The 20,498-nt window shown below is 40.6% G+C and overlaps 1 protein-coding gene across 1 annotated transcript in view; it reads left to right on the plus strand.

Moving 5' to 3' along the window:
• si:ch211-251b21.1 (uncharacterized protein LOC571720 homolog) overlaps positions 1-8,710 on the plus strand; it is a 30,434-nt gene extending 21,724 nt beyond the window's left edge. Inside the window, exons 5-10 of the mRNA XM_047376755.1 lie at positions 28-251; positions 2,598-2,695; positions 4,141-4,358; positions 4,441-4,660; positions 7,985-8,235; positions 8,354-8,710. Coding sequence (XP_047232711.1) covers positions 28-251; positions 2,598-2,695; positions 4,141-4,358; positions 4,441-4,660; positions 7,985-8,235; positions 8,354-8,452 — 1,110 coding nt within the window. The 3' untranslated portion in view covers positions 8,453-8,710. The remainder of the gene's footprint in view (positions 1-27; positions 252-2,597; positions 2,696-4,140; positions 4,359-4,440; positions 4,661-7,984; positions 8,236-8,353) is intronic.
• Positions 8,711-20,498: the final 11,788 nt, after the last annotated feature.

The following is a 20,498-nucleotide window of genomic DNA, read 5'->3' on the forward strand; positions in this document are numbered from 1 at the left end:
CTCCCTTGTTGCTGTAATTTCTACCAGGATGCTGACCTGGCTGTGGCCCCACTGACCGTCACTGCTGTCAGAGAACGCTTTGTGGACATGACCACCCCCTTCATCCAAACTGGACTCAGCTTCATTATACGCAAAAGCGCTGACTCTGAGGACAACCCCTTCAGCCTGCTGTTCCCGTTCTCCACAGAGATGTGGGTTGGTGTTCTCATTGCTTTCCTCCTAACAGGACTCTGTATGTTCTTGGTGGGCAGGTGAGTGCAACTCAAAAAATAACTGTAATCTCTAATTTCAACATCAGAACACTTCATCTTCATAATACACAAAAAATACTTTACTTTTAAATTAACAAAACTGTTTCTGGAGAAGATTCTTTTTAGAAACAGGCTCAGGGATGACTTACAGTTTTTCCACATGTTCAACACATAATTGACTTAAAATGGCAAACAAAATAAAGAAAAAAAAATCAAATCAGTTACTAATAAGTCATAAAATCTATATTATCTATCTATCTATCTATCTATCTGTCTGTCTGTCTGTCTGTCTGTCTGTCTGTCTGTCTGTCTGTCTGTCTGTCTGTCTGTCTGTCTGTCTGTCTGTCTGTCTGTCTGTCTGTCTGTCTGTCTGTCTGTCTGTCTGTCTGTCTGTCTGTCTGTCTGTCTGTCTGTCTGTCTGTCTGTCTGTCTGTCTGTCTGTCTGTCTGTCTGTCTGTCTGTCTGTCTGTCTGTCTGTCTGTCTGTCTGTCTGTCTGTCTGTCTGTCTGTCTGTCTGTCTGTCTGTCTGTCTATTTTACCACTGATAGGGATCTAAACCCATCTAAGACAGTCTAAACCTAAAAGGAAAGAAAATTAGGAAATGTTATATGTGTCCCTTTTTGTGAGTTTTTGTGTCATTGTATGACAATAAAAATGGTTCACATGATACTTATAATATCACCCTAACCAATCAATGTAAAATATGCTTCAGAGACGTTTAAATGCATATAAATGTAACTTTTAGGTATATTTATTCCAAGAATAAAAAACACAAAACATTCGTCCTGTGATCAGAGATTGTTTTACTAAATCTCTCATGGTTTAGCCTCCAATGCTGCAAAAATCCTTAGACAGCCTGAAGGACTACAGTCCAGTGCCACTTATACCTTCACATCATCATGACGTGTTTTGAGAAACTGGTGCGGAGTCATATAATTAGCAGCCTGGCAGCAGATCTGGATCCACACCAGATCACCTATAGTGCAGACAGTTCCACTAAAGACTCCCCGACTACTGTCAGGCAGTAACTCTGAGTCACTTGGACCACTGGAGGAGATACGCCAAACTATTGTTTGTTGAGTGCAGCTCAACATTAGATACCATTCTCCCACAGAGAGCTGGAACTTTCACCTTCCACTCACATCTGGATCCTGGACCTTCTGACTGGTTGTACTCACAGTGTCTGAATGGGGTCCTGCATTTCCACTGCACTCCATCTCAGCATCGTTCTCCATACAGTTGTGTGGTGAGCCCGCTCTTCTACACCCTGTAGACCAATGATTGTACTCCTGCTCCCCCCAGGATCACCACCACTATGGTCGGACTAATCAGGAGGAGGGAGAGAAGGAGAGAGAGAATACAGAGGAGAGCTGAAGCGGCTTTCTGATTTGTGCAAAGTCACTAATGTGGTCCTATACATCAGCAAAACAAAGGAGCTGGTTATAGACTTTGGAATCCTGTTTCATCAATGAGGTCTGTGTGTAAAGGATCTCTACCTTAATTTTTCCATGTGTGGAGCTAGAGAACATTCTGACCTGGGGGCAAATACCAAACAGCTTCAGAAGAAGGTAGAGAAGAGGCTTTATTACTTGATGGTCCTCAGGAAAAAAACCATGCCCTACAAAAGGTGCTCTTACCTTTCTCCCACTGCTCCATTGAGAGCGTATTGACCTACTGTTATGCGTACATGGTTAAACAGCTGCGACCCTCAGAGAGGAGGCCCTCCAGAGGCTGATCAAGTCTGCAGAGAAACTAATCAGCTGCCCCCTCCTCTGTCTGGAAGAAGTTTACAGCTCCCGTAGACAAAAGATGCAACTCATCCAGGAAACACACTGTTCCAGGCCCTCTCCCCAGGAAGGAGGTACTGGAAGATTATAACCCCCACAACCCATTTGAGTGTGCTGGTTGTACAGAATCTAAACAATGGATTTTTAAAAAAATAGTCTTGCAAAGTACCTTTCGGTATGAAAAATTAAAATAGAAGATAGATATAAAATAAGAAGAAGACAAATCAGGTTGCATTCAGCTGTGTTTTTGCTGGTTTTATGTCTTGGAGGAGATATAGAATTTAGAAAATATAAACTCCATACATCTATTGTTTTCCGCTTATCCGAGATTGGGTCATGGTGGCAGCAAGAGAAAGAGGAGTACCAAAATGTAAACTCACACATGTGAATGTCAGCATTTAAAAATAAAAATTTCTTTGTATCTTTATGGATTTAAATTTAGAATAGAATTTTGTTTTCTGCTGACAACTCCTCAGACATGAAATGTACTGTCTAGATTTCCATCTGGCTGCTTCATGTGCCCCTTTAACAACACCACTCATCATGTTTCCCCTCCCAGAATCAGTCCCACAGAATGGGCCGAGCCAGAAACAGATGATCACAACTTTACTCTGCTGCACAGTTTCTGGTACATCACAGGAGCTCTAACCCTGCAAGGTAACAGCGATCATGACACTGAAGCATACATAGAAGCAGGCGCGCCCTCTGCTGGCTGCCTTTTAATCATATTTTCTTAAACTTCTTTGATGACACAAAAAGAAATGTGCATCCACCTTCAGATGCTCACATCTTACCATGATGGATTGTTCTCACTACATGTTTGCAAAACATTTAGTTAAAAGAATGTAAGAAGAAAAAAAATCGTTTTGCTCTGTGTAACTTTAATTAGTTTTAAAACCCAACTGTTATCTGTTTTTTACAGAGACTGATGGAAAAATCCTAAAATCCTTCTCAAGTGTACACTTTTTAAATCATACCACTCAAGCCTATTTTCAGTTCAAACATTACACGACCACAGGAAACCTTTACACAACGAGTCAGCCTTTTTAGATGTTCTACCATTTTCATAAAATTGCAGATTAAGGGTTAGGAACCTTTCAATCAGTTTCAGAATTAAATTGCTTTTCAATTGGAACTCACTGTAGTGGTCAAGTGAACCCACTCTAGTTTCTGAATTACTGTAGGCATTAACTTTTTCTAAGTACTAGAAATGAACCTGTTTAACCCCCTCAGCATTAACATTTCATACGAAGGTGTGAAATAGTGTTTGTAGTTTATTTAGTAGGACTATCAGCTGTGTACTGTATCCACATCCTGCACAACACAACTGGTGGTCCCATCCCCATTTATAAGGCTTGAAATCCCACTTATTAAACCTGACAGGGCACACCTGTGAAATGAAAACCATTTCAGGTTTCTACCTCTTGAAGCTCGTCAACAGAATGCCAAGAGTGTGCGGAGCCGTAATCAAAGCAAAAGGTGGCTACTTTGAAGAACCTAGAATATAAGACATATTTTCAGTTGTTTCACACTTTTTTGTTCAGTATATAATTCCACATGTGTTAATTCATAGTTTAGATGCCTTCAGTGTGAAGCTACAATCTTCATAGTCATGAAAATAAAGAAAACTCTTTGAATGAGAAGGTGCTTCCAAACTTGTGGTCTGTACTGTACATGAAAACATTAGATTTTCAGCCAGTGTGTCCATCACAGCTACAGAACATACAATTTTCTGTTTAGTTCTCCATGATCCCTGTGGGCGTGTTCAGTCTTACATTTACCCCCATTAATCCCCTGCCCTATTGTCACCAAAGCTGAAGGAGATGCTTTCTTTGCCGCTCATCCCTCTTTGAAAAAACAAAGAATGCTGGAAAATTGACCTGGTTGTCCATCAAAAGATGATCCAAGCATTCTTCTTTTTTTAAAGTTATTTCTGTAAAAAATAAATGTTTGTCACCACAGATTCAGAAAATGTTTAGTAATTCCTGGATGAACATAGACATTATTAAACTAATTGGATTTAGTGTTCTTTGTGAGCTGAATATCAAAACCTGCAATGGAAGCTGGAAAGTGGTAAAGTGATGCCATCTCTGTCCTCCCAGGTGTTGGTCCTCATCCTAAAGCTCTGTCCGGACGTGTTGTCAGTGCCATCTGGTGGATATTTGCTGTGCTGCTGCTCGCCTGTTACTTTGCCAACTTTAACTCTGTGCTGAACTCCAAGAGCAAACACATCTCCATCACCAGCTTCGAGGAACTGGCCAATCAAGATGTGATCGATTATGGAACAATTGAAAATGGATCCACCATGCTCTTCTTCAAGGTAGAAATAATCCCAGCATCTACCACTGGCTCAGACATGTTTAACATGGAAGTAATTTGTTATTACTGTTTTATTATACCAGAATTCCAACAACCCTGTGTACCGCCGCATCCACCAGCACATGGAGCGTAAAAAGAGCTACGTGTCCACCATGCAGGAGGGTGTTCGCCTCACCCAGGAGGGGAACTTTGCCTTCATTGGTGAAGCTGTGTCCCTGGACCTGACCGTGGCCCGTTACTGTAAACTCACCCGTGCCAAGGAACTCATCTCAATGAGGTCATACAGCATTGCTGCTCCTCTGGGTAAGACGTGTGTATGTCAGCATCATTTCAGAACAGTGTTGTAGAGGTACATTTAGTGAAGTACAGAAAGCTTATTCTCCTAATATCAGACGTACAGTATCTGCTGAAACTACCCCTGTTGTTCACTGTAATCAGAGCTGAACAAACCCATGCTTAATATTAATATTCATCTAAATAACTTCAGATAACAACACTTCTGCTCTGAAACAACAGATTACTATATTTAGTTGAGGTAAGCAAACTATATTGATACAGCAACTCTTTACAGTGAAAATGTGTTGAAATAATATAAATCAAATCCAATATGATAAACAACACTTAAATAATACACAGACATAAAATACTATAAAAAACACATTTACCAATTTAATCATAAATAACATAGCATTGTTAGAATAAAAAAGGTTTGATCATATCAAAAAATATTTCACAGTCAGACCATGTAAAGTGATAAAAGCTCTAAATGACATTTGAGGAAAATGGACTTGCTACATTCTAAAATGAGATTTAGTTTCTGTTAGGCTCCATGTGGACGTTATGTGAGACCCTTGTTAAGGGCACAACTTTGACAGAGGGAGACTAAAACGATTTATTGATACAAGGAAGTAAATGTTTCTTTTGAGTTCAAGAGTTGGGTCCAGAATGGAAGTGAGGAAGAGAGGGAAGTGGTTATTAGAAAAAGTTATTTTTGGTAATCGGTCATGATGAAGATGAGATGACGTTTCTTAATGTTTTCTTAGAGATGGTAGACATCCAGGAGGGAGAGGTGAGTATATCCACAAAGGCAGAGGTAGGCAAGGGAATCCTGAAATTAGCTCTCCAATGAAATCCGATAGCAGGGAGGCAGCGGAGATCCATAAGAGACCATGGACCGGAAGCACGGGTTTCTGGAAGAAGCACAACAAGGAGGTGAGCTAGGAGCAAAGACAAGCAACAAAGGATAGGAGACCCGATTACCACTCAGTGAGTAAGAGTGATCTGACATCTGCCTCACGGAACTTGCTCCTCTAAAAGCTCCTCTTGATTGGACTTGTTCAGCTTCAGCTGTAAGGAACCACCTACTGGTCACACCCAATAAACTGTAGATGACTGGCTTGATCTTTGAGACATGGAATTATGGACTCGAAGGTGAGAAGTTTGAGCCTGGCAGCAGAGGGACTGAGGACAAAGTCAATGACGAAGGAACCTATAGGAACCTGAGGGAGAGCTTTTTGGAACCGTATTTTAAAAGTAAATCTTAAGAAGATGACCAAATTCTTTGACCTGCAGAGTATGTGGGAGCTAGGATGTGTTTTCTATCCATGGTTTTCTTGTTCTGAGCTGTTTTGGTTTTTCTTCCAATACAGACAGAGATGTATTCTTGATCTTTATTGAAGGATGACCACAAGAAGTATGGCTGGAGAAGAATATCAGGGTGACAAGAATAGCGGGAAGTGTGGTCAGAAGCTCTAGTGATATGCTCTCGTAGCTGAATGTGACATGACTACATTCCATAACAAAGGGATGTTGCACCAGTTTACTAAATCTGGGTTTATGAGATTGTGTTCTAAGCCAGAATTAATTAATGCTTGAACTAGGAATTGATCTTGGGAGGCAGCATACTGAGATCCGGGAAGGGACCTTGGACTGGAGGCAATAGTTTCTAGAAGGAGAACAACAAGGAGGTAAGGTAGGAGCATAACATAAGCACAAGCAACAAACAATAGGATGCCCCTTGATTGGACTTGAGCTTCAGCTGCTGGTCACACCCTGTCATCAGAAGAGGTGAGGCACACACACACACCCCTGCACACAGCTCTGTGGATATAAAATTAGAAGCCTTGCTGCAGTGATCACGCCTTTTTTTTAAGACAAGTAAAGAATAATTTACAATGTTGTTAAATGGACTGCATATACAGCACTTTTCAGTTCTCATGGATAGCGTTTTTCCACCAAAAGAACTCTCATTCTTGAACCGGTTCTGTTCAGGTGCCTTTGAACTTTGGTGTTTTGTTGAGCTATGACACCTGTTTCCACCGGTATTGAGAACCAAGCATGAGTCATCAACAGTGGGCATTACACAACGTGGGGTGAAGAGTGGTAGCAAGACAGAATGTTCCTTTTAATGCAACAAGAGAGTATTGATAGACTACAGTTAATAGGGAAAAGAGAGACAACTCTGTGCAAGAACAATGGTATGTACAATGTTTTCATTTGCATTTGTTTAGCATTAATGGGTTTAAATGACACAAGTAGTTATACAATGAGTGTTAAGTGTGTTTTTGCAAATGTATAAATAATGTTTATACAATACGTTCTTTGTCACCGTATTTGTTGCTTTTATAGTCTGCGGCTTTGCCCAGGCCACTGGTGACGTTGCAGTTCACTCAGAACAACCAAATATTCTGTGATGCCTGAGTTGAACCAGAGTTCATGCTCTGGAACCTCTTTCGTTGGTGGAAACACGCGTCACCGGTTTATAATCACGAACCAGAATGAGCTCTGAACTGCGTTGATGGGAAAGGAGTTCTACTAGCCGATCAAATAATTTTTACACTACAAGTCACATACCCTACTTCACGCCACGTTCTAAGTACGGTTAATCATCTTCAGTTCATGTTTGAACTACAACTGTTACACACTCCTGCCAAATCAGGAGCACAAATTATGTACCAAAAGGTCCAACAGTGCAACCAGGATGCGAACAACTGTTAAAGATAAGCTGGCATGTGTAGAATGAACTATTTTAAATTATATCCAAACAAAAGCATTTCTTCTGTGTACTTTCACTCTTTTTCAGTGATTCTGTTTTTTTCTCACAATCAAAAACCAAAATTTTCAGAGAATTAATAAAATTAACAAACTTCAGTTTGCTAAAATTATGTTGTATTTACTAATCTTGCTTACCAGCGCTTTTGCTTCTATTATAAAGCAAAAGAAGAAAAACAAAGGTTTTCCTTTTTTATTAAAAGTATCATCATGACACGAAATGTATTTTGTAGAGCATCTTGTACTACTAATTTTATATTTAAAGCCTTTAGAACTTTCTGAATTACTATTATTTAAATCTTTCAGACATTTGTACAGAACTTTCTCTAGAGCCCAAGTTGAACCGCAGATACAATAAGCCAAGTGGTACAAACATTAGTGAAAGATTCATCTTGGCACTCAAATGTTTTTTGTCAGAATACAATCCAACATGTTAACTGAACGAGACTAGTTTCATTGTGAGAGAATTTCAGTGTTTCGAGAAACTCTCCACAGCTGGAGTAACATCTGCATGACAGCATGAATGGATGATGCTATGCTTTGCTGCCTCTCACACCTCCTCTCTTACCCTATCAGGTTCTCCACTGGTGAAGAACCTGACCGTTGCCATCCTCCAGCTTAGTGAGTCAGGTGAGTTAACACATTTGCGGGAGAAGTGGTGGGCCATCAGTTGCGTTGGTTCTGATGAGGCTCATACATCTGAGGCACTGAACCCCCACGACCTGCGAGGCCTCTTCCTGCTCCTAGGACTGGGCCTAGGCATCGGGCTGCTGCTGGCCCTTCTTGAGCTCTTATCCAGGGCCCGTAACCGAGCTAAGGATGGCAAGGTAGGCAGAAAGGCTCACATGTTTAAGTCAGGTCATAGAATAAAATAAAAATGTGTTCTCCCAGAGGGGGGAAATTCATGTTGTTTCTGTTCTTTATGGTTCCTCTGTTGCTTCCCAGAAATCCTGCTGCTCAGTGCTGACATCAGAGCTAAACCGGCGGTTTGGCAGTGGAGCAGAGGGGACAGAGCAGGAAAACTCTGACAAAAACAAAGTGTAAAGCAAATGTTCATGTTAGCAGCTGAAAAGAACGTGTTACAGATACTTTTTGTATGTTTGTAGAACACCCTGAGATCCATGTAATGAGACAGACTGAGGAAGATAGTTATTCTGAATACTAATCTCTCTGAGTAGTTTTTTTATTTTATAGTTTTTTAGTTGACACATATCCATGTTATTCTCCTAACATACCGCAGTTTAGTCTTCCAAATTAAAACTGTTGCTTTCTGTCTGTTCAAATAAACTTTCTATCAATCCAGTTTCTCACTTCCTAAAACATGTGCAGCATTATTGCTTACTATATCATGGAATTTTTTCCCTTGGCTCAGATAAAATTATATGCATCTTAATATACTACAAAAATAAGAGTTTCTTAAAGCCATAGTATGAGTTTGTTTCCAGAACGTAGCAATACATTTATTCAGATACAAACAAATGAATGTGTTCACATTATATTGTAGGCCAGAATGACATCTTATTGACATCTTCTTTGTCTTTGTTTTACTTGTATGACATATTAACCAGTTTAACTGGCTCAGAAGCACACAGAATCAAAATGTTAAAGACCAAACCAAAAAATTTGACTTCAATAATATCCGGACTCAAATTATTATCCGTCTGTCGTCTATACTCACTGATCTATGCAGGGTTGCTGCGGGGCTGGAGCCCATTTCTATCAGTCACCGGACGAGAGCCGAGGTAAAGTCAATTACAGGGCTAAACAGAGATTAAAGGGACCACCAATCATGCACACCCCTAATGGGAATCTAGAGAGACAAACTAATATAACATGCAGATTTATGGAATGTGGGAGGAAACTGGAGGGCCCTGTCTAACCCGTGTAATACTAAAAGTGGTTGGAGTCTTGGTTGAGAACTAAGCATCAGGAAGTGGATGGTTATAGCCCTAAATCCTGCAAACTTGTCAGTAAACAGTTCAGCAAACTTGGGATTTCATTATCTGTAAGCCAATTATATATTTGACAAGCAATATTATAATAATTTAGATGTGTATTTAAAGTGGTGCAAAACAGTTTACTAGAGTCAGATTATTGTGTGGAGGCGGTAAGGCCTTCACGCTATTGATATCCTCTCACACATTTGTGGCTCTCAACTACTGCAATTTTTGTGCTCTTTCTACCATTGTTTTCAGCTTCCCTGCTTCCGGTTTTCATACAATTCCTGTTTAAAAAAATATTTCTTTTGGCTTAGATCCATATTCTTCTTGCCTAGACTCATGAAAACACTGGTTGTGCTTCCGTTTCCAGAATTTGTAAACATGTTGAAAAACCTTACTTCTACTTCCACAACACAACAATTCACAACACAAGTCTTCTCAAGGCACTTCACAAAGTCAGGTACAAACATTCCAATTAATCCTAATCATTGAACAGTGCAGTCAGATTCAGTTATTTATTCAAATTGGATAAAAAGTTTTTCTATCTAAGGAAACCCAGCAGATTGCATCGAGTCAGAGACTTGTAGCATTCACCCCTCCTGGATGAGTATGTAGCGACAGTGGACAGTTACTGGCGTTGACTTTGCAGCAATCCCTCATACTGAGCATGTATGTAGCGACAGCGGAGAGGAAAAACTCCCTTTTAACAGGAAGAAACCTCCAGCAGAACCAGGCTCAGTGTGAGCGGCCATCTGCCACGACCGACTGGGGGTTTGAGAGAACAGAGCACACAAAAAGAACACAGAAGAACTGATCCAGGAGTACTTTCTATGGGAAAGAAAAGTAAACGTTAGTGGATGTAGCTCCTTTAGTCGTTTCATCTAGAAAGAAAGGACAGATAAAGTCTGAGCCAGTTTTCAAGGTTAGAGTCTGCGAGTCGTTAAAATGGTAACATCTTTTTTTTTTTTTTTGTTTTTACCATATTTTATGGAAGTAATTGGGGCTGAAATCCTCAAATTTCACCAGACACAAATGCTGCTATATCTCTTGGCAGTGAAATAGCTGATGCTAGTGTTTTATCTGCAGGTGTATGTCTGAATTAGTTACCATACTACAGGTAAACTTAGCCAACTTAAAAAAAGGAAAATACAACTAAAACTAGAACCGAATAGAGTACCAATGGCAAGAATAGAATTTAAAACAGAGATTGTGGTTGGAGAACCTTGATGATATTAATAAATCTTGCAAACTTCTTGCAAATCAGTTGAAAAAGAATAAAGAAAAGGTGTCTGTTTCATCAGTAACCGACACCAGTAACAGTATACAAACTAATGATCTTAAAGAAATTAAGAAATTTTTATTTTTACAAAAATCTATACTCGGATAATACTGATCCTTCCAACTCTGACAAAGAATAAATTAACATTGAAAGGTTCTGGAGTTATCTTTAGCACCAAGTGAACTCCATGAAGCGGTTAAAAGTATACCTAATGACAAAGCTCCAGGGGCCTCATGTATGAACTTGGGGTGCAAAAACATTCCGATGTGCGAAACCGTGCGTAGACATGAACTGAGGTAAATCTTATCCTCAAGCCGGATAAAGCTCCCACACCTCCATCTAACTACTGTCCAAAATACCTTAGAAATGCTAGGTTTTAAAATCTAGTTTTTAAAAGACATTGGCCAAGTATTGAAAAGATAGCCCTTCATATTATACATCCAGACCAGACTATGTTTATCAAAACCTATAAATAAGACAAGAAGACTCATCAATCTAATAGACTATTGAAACATCTAAAATTAAAGTGGTTTAATTGTTTCATTAGATGCAGAGAAGGCTTTTGGCAAGGTTAATTGGAAATTTCTACATCTTACATTAATTTGGATTTGGACATACTTTGTGTCATGGATCAAACTACCATATAGCTCACCTAATGCTTTTGTAAACACAAATGACTAAATTCAGAGCTTCAGTCTTGAGAGAGGCACTAGACAGAGCTGTCCACTCTGCCCCTCACTGTTTGCTCTATTCATTGAAGCACTGGCAGGTGCAATTTTTCAAAACCAGTATATTTATGGAATTCAAACAACTAATAGAATCTACAAAATTTGTTTAAATGCTGATGTGTTGCTCTTTCTTGAAAATGCAAACTCCTCTCTCCCAATCCTATACCATTTTTTGTTGATTACTTGACTAATTGATTACTATATCAATTAGAACAAGTCAAATGCCATTCCTATCTCCTCAAATATTCATCTCTCTCCAACCGTTTCTTTACAGATTGGAAACAGCAGATATCGAAGCAGGGGTGTTTTTAGGGTCTCATTCCACTTCTGAAGAAATTTGGCCTGCCAAAAATAATAAATTAAACATTTTTCAACACAGTCTTTTGTTCTGCACTGAACATGTGAGACATTAGTGCAGTTCTTCCTATTAAACACTTTGAGAGGAAAGGGTGTTAGGTTGTGGTGTTTATAGCATAGAGCCTCATCCTGGACCTTATGAGTACCAATATTACAGTTATTAATAACTGTGTACATATGGTATGTATGTCTCACCTTCAGTAAAACTGTATCCTTGTTTAATTAGTTTAGTTTATATAGTATTACATTCAGAAAAATAAAATAGTTAGCTAATCAGTGGTCCATCTGTGGTAAATTATGATTTATTTCTTAATTATACTGCATCTTTAAACTCAGAGCTGCATGTTTAGAATCAGCACAGAAGATATGAAAGAGAAGAGGGAGGTTTACTTTTGCACTTTCTACTACGTCTTAGTGGAACCAGTTGATATTTTCCTGATTTATTGAGCTACACTTTTTTTTGTCTACATGTAGAACTAGACTATAGGACTGGCTGCAGCAATGAGATGCAATGTGTTGATCTGAAGGACCTTTTAATGTGTTCAGCTACGTTAGGATTAAATGCTTTTATTTTGACTGAAGTAAGGACCAGATATTTTCACATTATGATGAAAATCTAGCTAGAAGCTCACAGAGAAGGTTGCTACTGTTTTCTATCACAGACAGATCATTTAACTTCACCTGAGGCTCAGGTGAAAGTTGCTCATCATTACCGTGAAGATGCTCATTAGAGTGAACCACCACCTCATGTCTTGCTGGGTGAACAAGTGATTAGCTGTAACTTACAATTAGCTCTTTCCGAGTCAGCATTCATGTTTTACCGCTATCTTCGTCTGGTTTATACCGCTCTGCTTCCACCTGTTCCTGTACACACACCCACCAGGCTCCCACTCTTTGTTGGCTCCGCGGTTGCTCTGAAATGGGCCCTGTTCGAGGCGCTCAGTGTAACTTTTCAGGTAATGAAGGAGGCAGGTCGACCTGCAGTAAACTGCTGTTCTGGACTTCTCCAGAATGGAGTCCGTCTCTGGCTGTGCGCAAATAAGTATTTTGTGTCTTCTCCTTACAGGTCCTTCTCAAAAAATTAGCATATTGTGATAAAGTTCATTATTTTCCATAATGTCATGATGAAAATTTAACATTCATATATTTTAGATTCATTGGACACTAACTGAAATATTTCAGCACTGCTGAGGTCTTATGGAGGCCCAGGATGCTTCAATAGCGGCCTTTAGCTCATCCAGAGTGTTGGGTCTTGAGTCTCTCAACGTTCTCTTCACAATATCCCACAGATTCTCTATGGGGTCAGGTCAGGAGAGTTGGCAGGCCAATTGAGCACAGTGATACCATGGTCAGTAAACCATTTAACAGTGGTTTTGGCACTGTGAGCAGGTGCCATGTCATGCTGAAAAATGAAATCTTCATCTCCATAAAGATTTTCAGCAGATGGAAGCATGAAGTGCTCCAAAATCTCCTGATAGCTAGCTGCATTGACCCTGCCCTTGATAAAACACAGTGGACCAACACCAGCAGCTGACACGGCACCCCGGACCATCACTGACTGTGGGTACTTGACACTGGACTTCTGGCATTTTGGCATTTCCTTCTCCCCAGTCTTCCTCCAGACTCTGGCACCTTGATTTCCGAATGACATGCAGAATTTGCTTTCATCCGAAAACAGTACTTTGGACCACTGAGCAACAGTCCAGTGCTGCTTCTCTGTAGCCCAGGTCAGGCGCTTCTGCCGCTGTTTCTGGTTCAAAAGTGGCTTGACCTGGGGAATGCAGCACCTGTAGCCCATTTCCTGCACACGCCTGTGCACGGTAGCTCTGGATGTTTCTACTCCAGACTCAGTCCACTGCTTCCGCAGGTCCCCTAAGGTCTGGAATCGGCCCTTCTCCACAATCTTCCTCAGGGTCCGGTCACCTCTTCTCGTTGTGCAGCGTTTTCTGCCACACTTTTTCCTTCCCACAGACTTCCCACTGAGGTGCCTTGATACAGCACTCTGGGAACAGCCTATTCGTTCAGAAATTTCTTTCTGTGTCTTACCCTCTTGCTTGAGGGTGTCGATAGTGGCCTTCTGGACAGCAGTCAGGTCGGCAGTCTTACCCATGATTGGGGTTTTGAGTGATGAACCAGGCTGGGAGTTTTAAAGGCCTCAGGAATCTTTTGCAGGTGTTTAGAGTTAACTCGTTGATTCAGATGATTAGGTTCATAGCTCGTTTAGAGACCCTTTTAATGATATGCTAATTTTGTGAGATAGGAATTTTGGGTTTTCATGAGCTGTATGCCAAAATCATCCGCATTAAGACAATAAAAGACCTGAAATATTTCAGTTAGTGTGCAATGAATCTAAAATATATGAATGTTAAATTTTCATCATGACATTATGGAAAATAATGAACTTTATCACAATATGCTAATTTTTTGAGAAGGACCTGTATAACTCATTGTCAGGTTAGGTGGAGGGGGACGTGATTATATGGAACACAATTGAAAAAATCTGATTGTTTTTAAATAAAAATTTGAATTCCAATACCATTTTGTGGCTGCATCTTTTTAATACTTCTAAATTTCTTCAATCAAGAAGTCCGGGGCTATTCAGAAAACATCCGGGGCTTCAATATTTCTAACAGGCTGAATGAGCTGCCACAATTAAATTACACCCCATTACTCAAATAAATAGAAGACAACCTCACACGGTGGAGAGCTCTCTCTTTCTCAATCATGAGAAGAGTGTCTGTTATGTTCACTGTTTTGCTATTTGAATGAATGTTATTTCATTTCTTGCTAAAATGTGTCTTCTAGTGGTCGCCCTTGGTTAGTTATCTATAACGCAGGAGATAGTTAAGCAGGGAGGACGGCACAATTGCAGCCACACAGCAGCTTCGCAACCCGGCTTACAGTATGTTCTTCTCTCACTTCTTCTTCTCATCTTCTGAGAGTATTATATGTTGAATCTTTAAAATATAAGGGATATTACTGCAGATACCTTTATTTGGAAATAAACTGAGTATTTTCTGTTCATAGTAAGCCAGTTTGTTGCTAATCTACCACATGCATCTGTCTATATGTGAATGGTGCATGTAATGATTCAACATTGTTATCGTGGCCCAGGGATTTAAATGTATTTCCTTTATTTGTCTTGTTACAGTTTCACAAAAAAGTAAATTCTACAAGATATCATCCCAGTATCTGGAATTTCTGCATTCATTGTGTTTACCTGTTTGGATAGCTAGTATTTGGATCAGCTAGCGAGGCAAGGCGAAAAGCAACTGAAGCCTCTATCCAGAGCACAGTAATCGCAACAACCAAGTGAAAATTACCAGCTTAACCTTTCAACATATAAAACATATCACCTCAAAATGGCAGTCAGCAAACCTCAAATAACTGAAACTCGATCAGCTATTTTAAGAAAATCACAATCCACTGTCAGCTCTAAAGCTATTTTTTTAATTGCAAAGAGTTTCTGCAGCAATCCAACTTGAGACATTTGATTACGCACAAGCTGGTGTGTAATTCAAGTCTACGTGGACCAGGAGGAAGTTGTGAGACTGTTCTTTAGGTCACAGCAAGTGATCTGTTCATATTTTAAGTGCAATCATTTAATTCCATTGTTTATATGTAGTTTCTGGGACCACAGTGAGTATTTTTCGTCACTGTGGAGAAAAAGTAACAGGTATTCAGTGGTTGATCTGGATTCTCTCTTCGGCGTGTTTGGACTGAATATTAACTACAATTAATGAAAATAAATCCTGTATAACGTTTAATTATTATAATGGGTAACAAAAGATTATGACTGGATTTCTTTTACTTTATCAGTCAAAATGATCGACAACAGAAAAGTCTAGCGCAACCTCTGATCCTGACCCTGCATATTTTGTATGGAGGGCATATTTATTTAAGTAAAAGTGCATCCACTAGGTATTATATATGCTGTTTTTGTTGGTAAACACAACAATCGGCTTGAGGATTTTTTGTTTGTTCATTGTTTGTTAGTTTCATGCACCGTGGTAAACGTTACCTGACAGATTCTTCATAAAATGAAGAACATTATGGAGAACTGTGAGCATCCTCTTCATGAGACTGTCCTACAGCAACAGAGTGTCCTCAGTCAGAGGCTTCTTCAGATCTGCTGTAAGACGGAGCGCTACAGGAGATCCTTCCTGCCCACAGCCATCAGCATCTACAACGGCTCTTTGAAGAAACCTACATCATATGAGCTATAACAACATTTAATTTCCCTATGATCTTTGCCAGCAGACAACTCATCACATCCTTACTCACACATACATCATGAAAGGTTATAATATCAAAGAATATTAAAGAATAGGAGAAAATATAAGATAAATCTATATTCAATTATTCCAACACCTATCTCCAGCAGTCTACGGGCAAGAGGCAGGGTACACCCTGGACAGGTCGCCAATCCATTGCAGGGCAACACAGAGACATACAGGAGAAACAACCAATGACACACAGTCACACCTAAGGGCAATTTAGAGAGACCAGTTAACCTAACAGTCATGTTTTTGGACTTTGGGAGGAAGCCAGAGTACCCGGTGAGAACCCACGCATGCACGGGGACAACATGCAAACTCCATGCAGAAAGACCGGGAGAAAGGGCGGGAGTCAAACCCAGGAAGGCAAGAAGACAACAGTACTGCCAATAGCTGTTGCAGCTTTTATCTATTAATGTAGGTTACTGATTTAGATATCAATGCAAAAAAACCCAACTGGATTTTTCAAAGGGAAGCACACATTTAACTGGTCTGGTAAAATAGTATGTCTGTCTGTCACTGAGAAATCCCATTACTTCTGTGTGTTTGTGAGAGGTTGGGAGATCAAGGTTGAGTACTGTACTTCACGCCAGTGTCAAGCATAAATAAGCAGCTTTTTCCCTCAACAAAAATTTCTAAAACTGGCACTGGGAATTCCTGTCAAACTACCACTGAAACTGGATCCCAGAACCCCTAGTATTGTGGCATCTGGTTGGGATTGGGAGATTGGTAACCCTGGTGCTAAACTGGTGGAAGGTTTTATGCTGTTTGTGGTTGCTGTGGCAGGGGTAGGTTCCAAGCAGTTGTCCGGAATATCATCAACTGCCCTGATACACCTCCCTATTTTGATTCAATAATCTTCACCTAATCAAACATGGAAAAATTCTACACAAAAGGGGTAAAATAACTAACTAAACAAGATAAAACAACATTGAGTGTGTATGAAGTCAAACCAGCAGTTATGGCAAAAACAATAGAAAATATGGTACTGGGCGAAGCTTTGGGAGCAGCCTCCACCAGGCTGCAGTCATAAAACCCCCAAAGTTGGAGCTCAGTGAAACACAAACGATCGTAAAACGTTTAGGCGGCAACCAGTGGAAAAACACGAAGAGTGAAGAGAAAGGAATATTGAGTATTCCACCATGAGGTTCTAGCAGTCCAACTTTAAGTTCACCTGAGTCTGCACTCAGGTGTTCAAACACAGTGAGACACACAAAGCTTCAAAGCACGGCGGTTTTCAGAGTCTAAGAGCAGTCAAAGTTTCAATAAGACGTTGCATGCACATACAACTTAGAATACATTGGACTATAAGTGGCGATTCTAAATCGCCCTAAAATCCTACTCTATCCTGCCCAAGCTCTTTCTAATAGAAATAAAACAAAATGGGATAACTTGGTTTCATCTTCTCTGTAGCAGGGGAAAAGGGGGGGGGGGGGGGGGGGGGGGGGGGGGGGAGAGTTAGTTACGTGTCCGTAACAAACTCAAAGATGTCCCACCTTCCTCCTTTGGCAAAAGTGGAAAGATATGACGGACCGTCAGCAGTCGACTGGAACAAAAACAAAGAGGAAAATATCGTCTCCTTGGAAAACCTCCGTGGGTTTTTGGTTACGTGTTAAATCCAAAGTAAAACTTGCAAGTCTTCCTATCCTCACAAGTTTAACTTGTTGAGTTTCTCATGAGTTTGGCCAGTGGGGAGAATTAATGAAAACCCACATGTGAGTTTCTTCTCCAGAAGGATTCGTGCCTCCGTTGCGTGGTAACCAGTCTCAGTTTCCAGCGGGGAAAAGCAAAGGGGAGAGGCCTCATATTCCTTATATAGTCCACTGTGACATCAGAGCTGTGACACCCCTTCCTATCAGCTGCAATTCCTGCTGGGAGTTGTAGTAGCAAACCATACTGGGGTATATAGTAGCAAACAAATGGTCCAACAAGCAGAAGTCACGAACTGTGGCAGATAAATAAACATTATGGCACCCTGCATCATGGTGACTTAATAATAAAATGTGATGAAATAATATTCATTCTGTCAGAACCCCAATAACAGAATGAGTCATGGAGAAACCTGACACATCACACAGGTAAAAGCGCATAAATGACCACGGGGATGACTAGGAAGCTGCCGTGCAAATTTTCTCGATTGTCATTCCTCCATGCAGAGTATGTAAGGATGAAATCCCTTGGGGATTTGATGACTACAGCTTGGTGGAGGCCGCTCCCAAAGCTTCACCCAGTACCATATTTTCTCTTGTCTTGTCCTGTCTTCTCAATTTTGTTTATCTTGTTTGGATTAGTTATTTTACCCCTTTTGTGTAGAATTTTTGCATGCTTGATTAGGTGAAGATTATTGAATCAGAATAGCGAATATCAGGACTGTTGATTTAATAAATATTCATGTTGATAAAAAGAAAGCGTTTGTGTTTATTTTGAGCAAGAGTGATATGTCTGTCAAAATAAGGTCAAAGTTCCCCACCTTTGGTCAAGCGGTTGATTAAACAGTGAGATCTAGTAATAGTTATCAATTATTACTGAGGATTTCATTATTGTAATTCTCAAGGGCCTTGAGCCATAATAACAACACCAGAGGACATCTCTGATTTCAATTTGTAAGTAATGATTTTTGGTTAAGAAATGTTTTTTTTTCAAATTATGATTTTAAATTATAATTCTTGATAAATATTGATTAATCAATAATCATAATTCTTACACTCTGGAGGATTCAGTCCAAAGGAAATATAAGCCTGTGAAATAGCCTCACACAGCCAGTGTGCGAGGCGGTGGAAAGATATGGGATGTCCAGCAGAGTTATCGCATTAATGTAATGCACAAACAGGCGTAGGAGTGGCGCAGGGCAGCCATGCGCTCTATGTTGTTTGTCGCTGCAGTGACATTGAGCAGCACACTGGTGGGAGCGATCTGTTAGTCTGGCAGTGATCTGATCACTGGAAGAGGGCCGTCGTCCAACGTGCCGGGCCGACCTAACTCCAAACATTGCGGACAGACTGGGCTCCAACACAAGAACTGGGCGAAACCTCTTATCCGTCAGGGACTCCATTGAAGATATCCACTGCCTCCGCCAGTAAATATTGGTTTGCTATGGGGAATTCTACTTCTAGCGGGGTGAAAAGGGCTAGCCACCATTGTTTCTCCTTGAGAGGAAGGCACTCATGTGAAGGGCAAGGGGAATGCAGAGACAAAGCCAGGCCAGCATGGTCAGAACCGAGGCAGCACTCACAGATGGCATGCAGGTCGTAGCTCATAATGCAGCTAGTGTGACATGCTGGGCAAAGATGGATAGTGCTGGCGCTAGCCATTGTTTTCTGTAAGTATCAGTGCTCTTAAGCTGTTTGCTGAAGAGAAAACGTGAGCCGATTTCCCGGGTTTACTGTAATTTATAGAGACCGCACAGCAGGTGGGGGTGGACTAAAGATTTTTAGCGCTGCACGTGAAAGGATAAACCCACTAACGACAGCTTAAAGGGTGAAGTCTATACGAAATAGAACAGTGGTTTTTTCAAAAACATTTCCACATCTCTTCAGGAGATGTTCATGTACAGTTGCCTTTAGGTTTCTGGAGTTAATGTATTTTAAACACAGCGTACAATCACAAATTCCCAGCCTTATACACATTTTACTTTTACACATTTAACATTTACACCCACACGCTCATTTTAAAGACACACAAGAATGGACACTGGAGACTCACTCGCACTACCCATACACACTCTATACTCCCAGCAGGTCCAGTTACCGATACCCAAGAGGGGCAACCAGTCCCGGACTCAGGATGTGGCCCCTTTCATTTCAGCGTGGAGACAGGCAAACTGCACGAGCCACCAGTCCAGACTAGGCCTATGACTGCCCAAACCCAAACGACCCTAGCACAGCCACCAACCCTGGGCCCCTAACGACCCCCTTCCCCATCCAGAGACGAGGCCACAAACCAAAGAAAAAAAAAAAAAGAGGGGTCCGCCCAGTCCAAATGAGCCAGCCCCACAGCCCAAGAAAGTTGCCCCAGAACAAAACAGTCCTAACTCCCATTGAACTCAAAAATCCATCCGATTAACCTCTGACCTCCATGAACCCCAAAATGAATTTCCCCACAGGGCCACCCCGAACCAGGACTCAGATATCTAACATATGCCCACAAAGACAAATGCCATGAATCCCCTCCCAACAGGGACACACCCTCACAAGAGAGCTCTTTCCCCAAAAAGCCGATGAAGATACATTCACATAGAGCAAGCTCCGTACACAGCCCCAGCTCCAAGCACTCTGCTGCAACTCACAATGGCCCTATGCAACGCCATGCAGGCCACTGCAACCCAGCGTAACAGAGCATATAAATGGCCCATTAAATAAATCAATACACTTAAATGCACAAATTAATTCACAAAGCAGAACTTTAACTAATATCTTTTTATTTGAGTGATCTTTATATTTATTATTTTCAGGTTAGTTACAACAAATCATTAACATCGATTAATAAGTTATAAGAGCTTTTTTGTTTAAA

Source organism: Girardinichthys multiradiatus, chromosome 1 (genome assembly GCF_021462225.1).
Source record: "Girardinichthys multiradiatus isolate DD_20200921_A chromosome 1, DD_fGirMul_XY1, whole genome shotgun sequence".
Taxonomy (NCBI): domain Eukaryota; kingdom Metazoa; phylum Chordata; class Actinopteri; order Cyprinodontiformes; family Goodeidae; genus Girardinichthys; species Girardinichthys multiradiatus.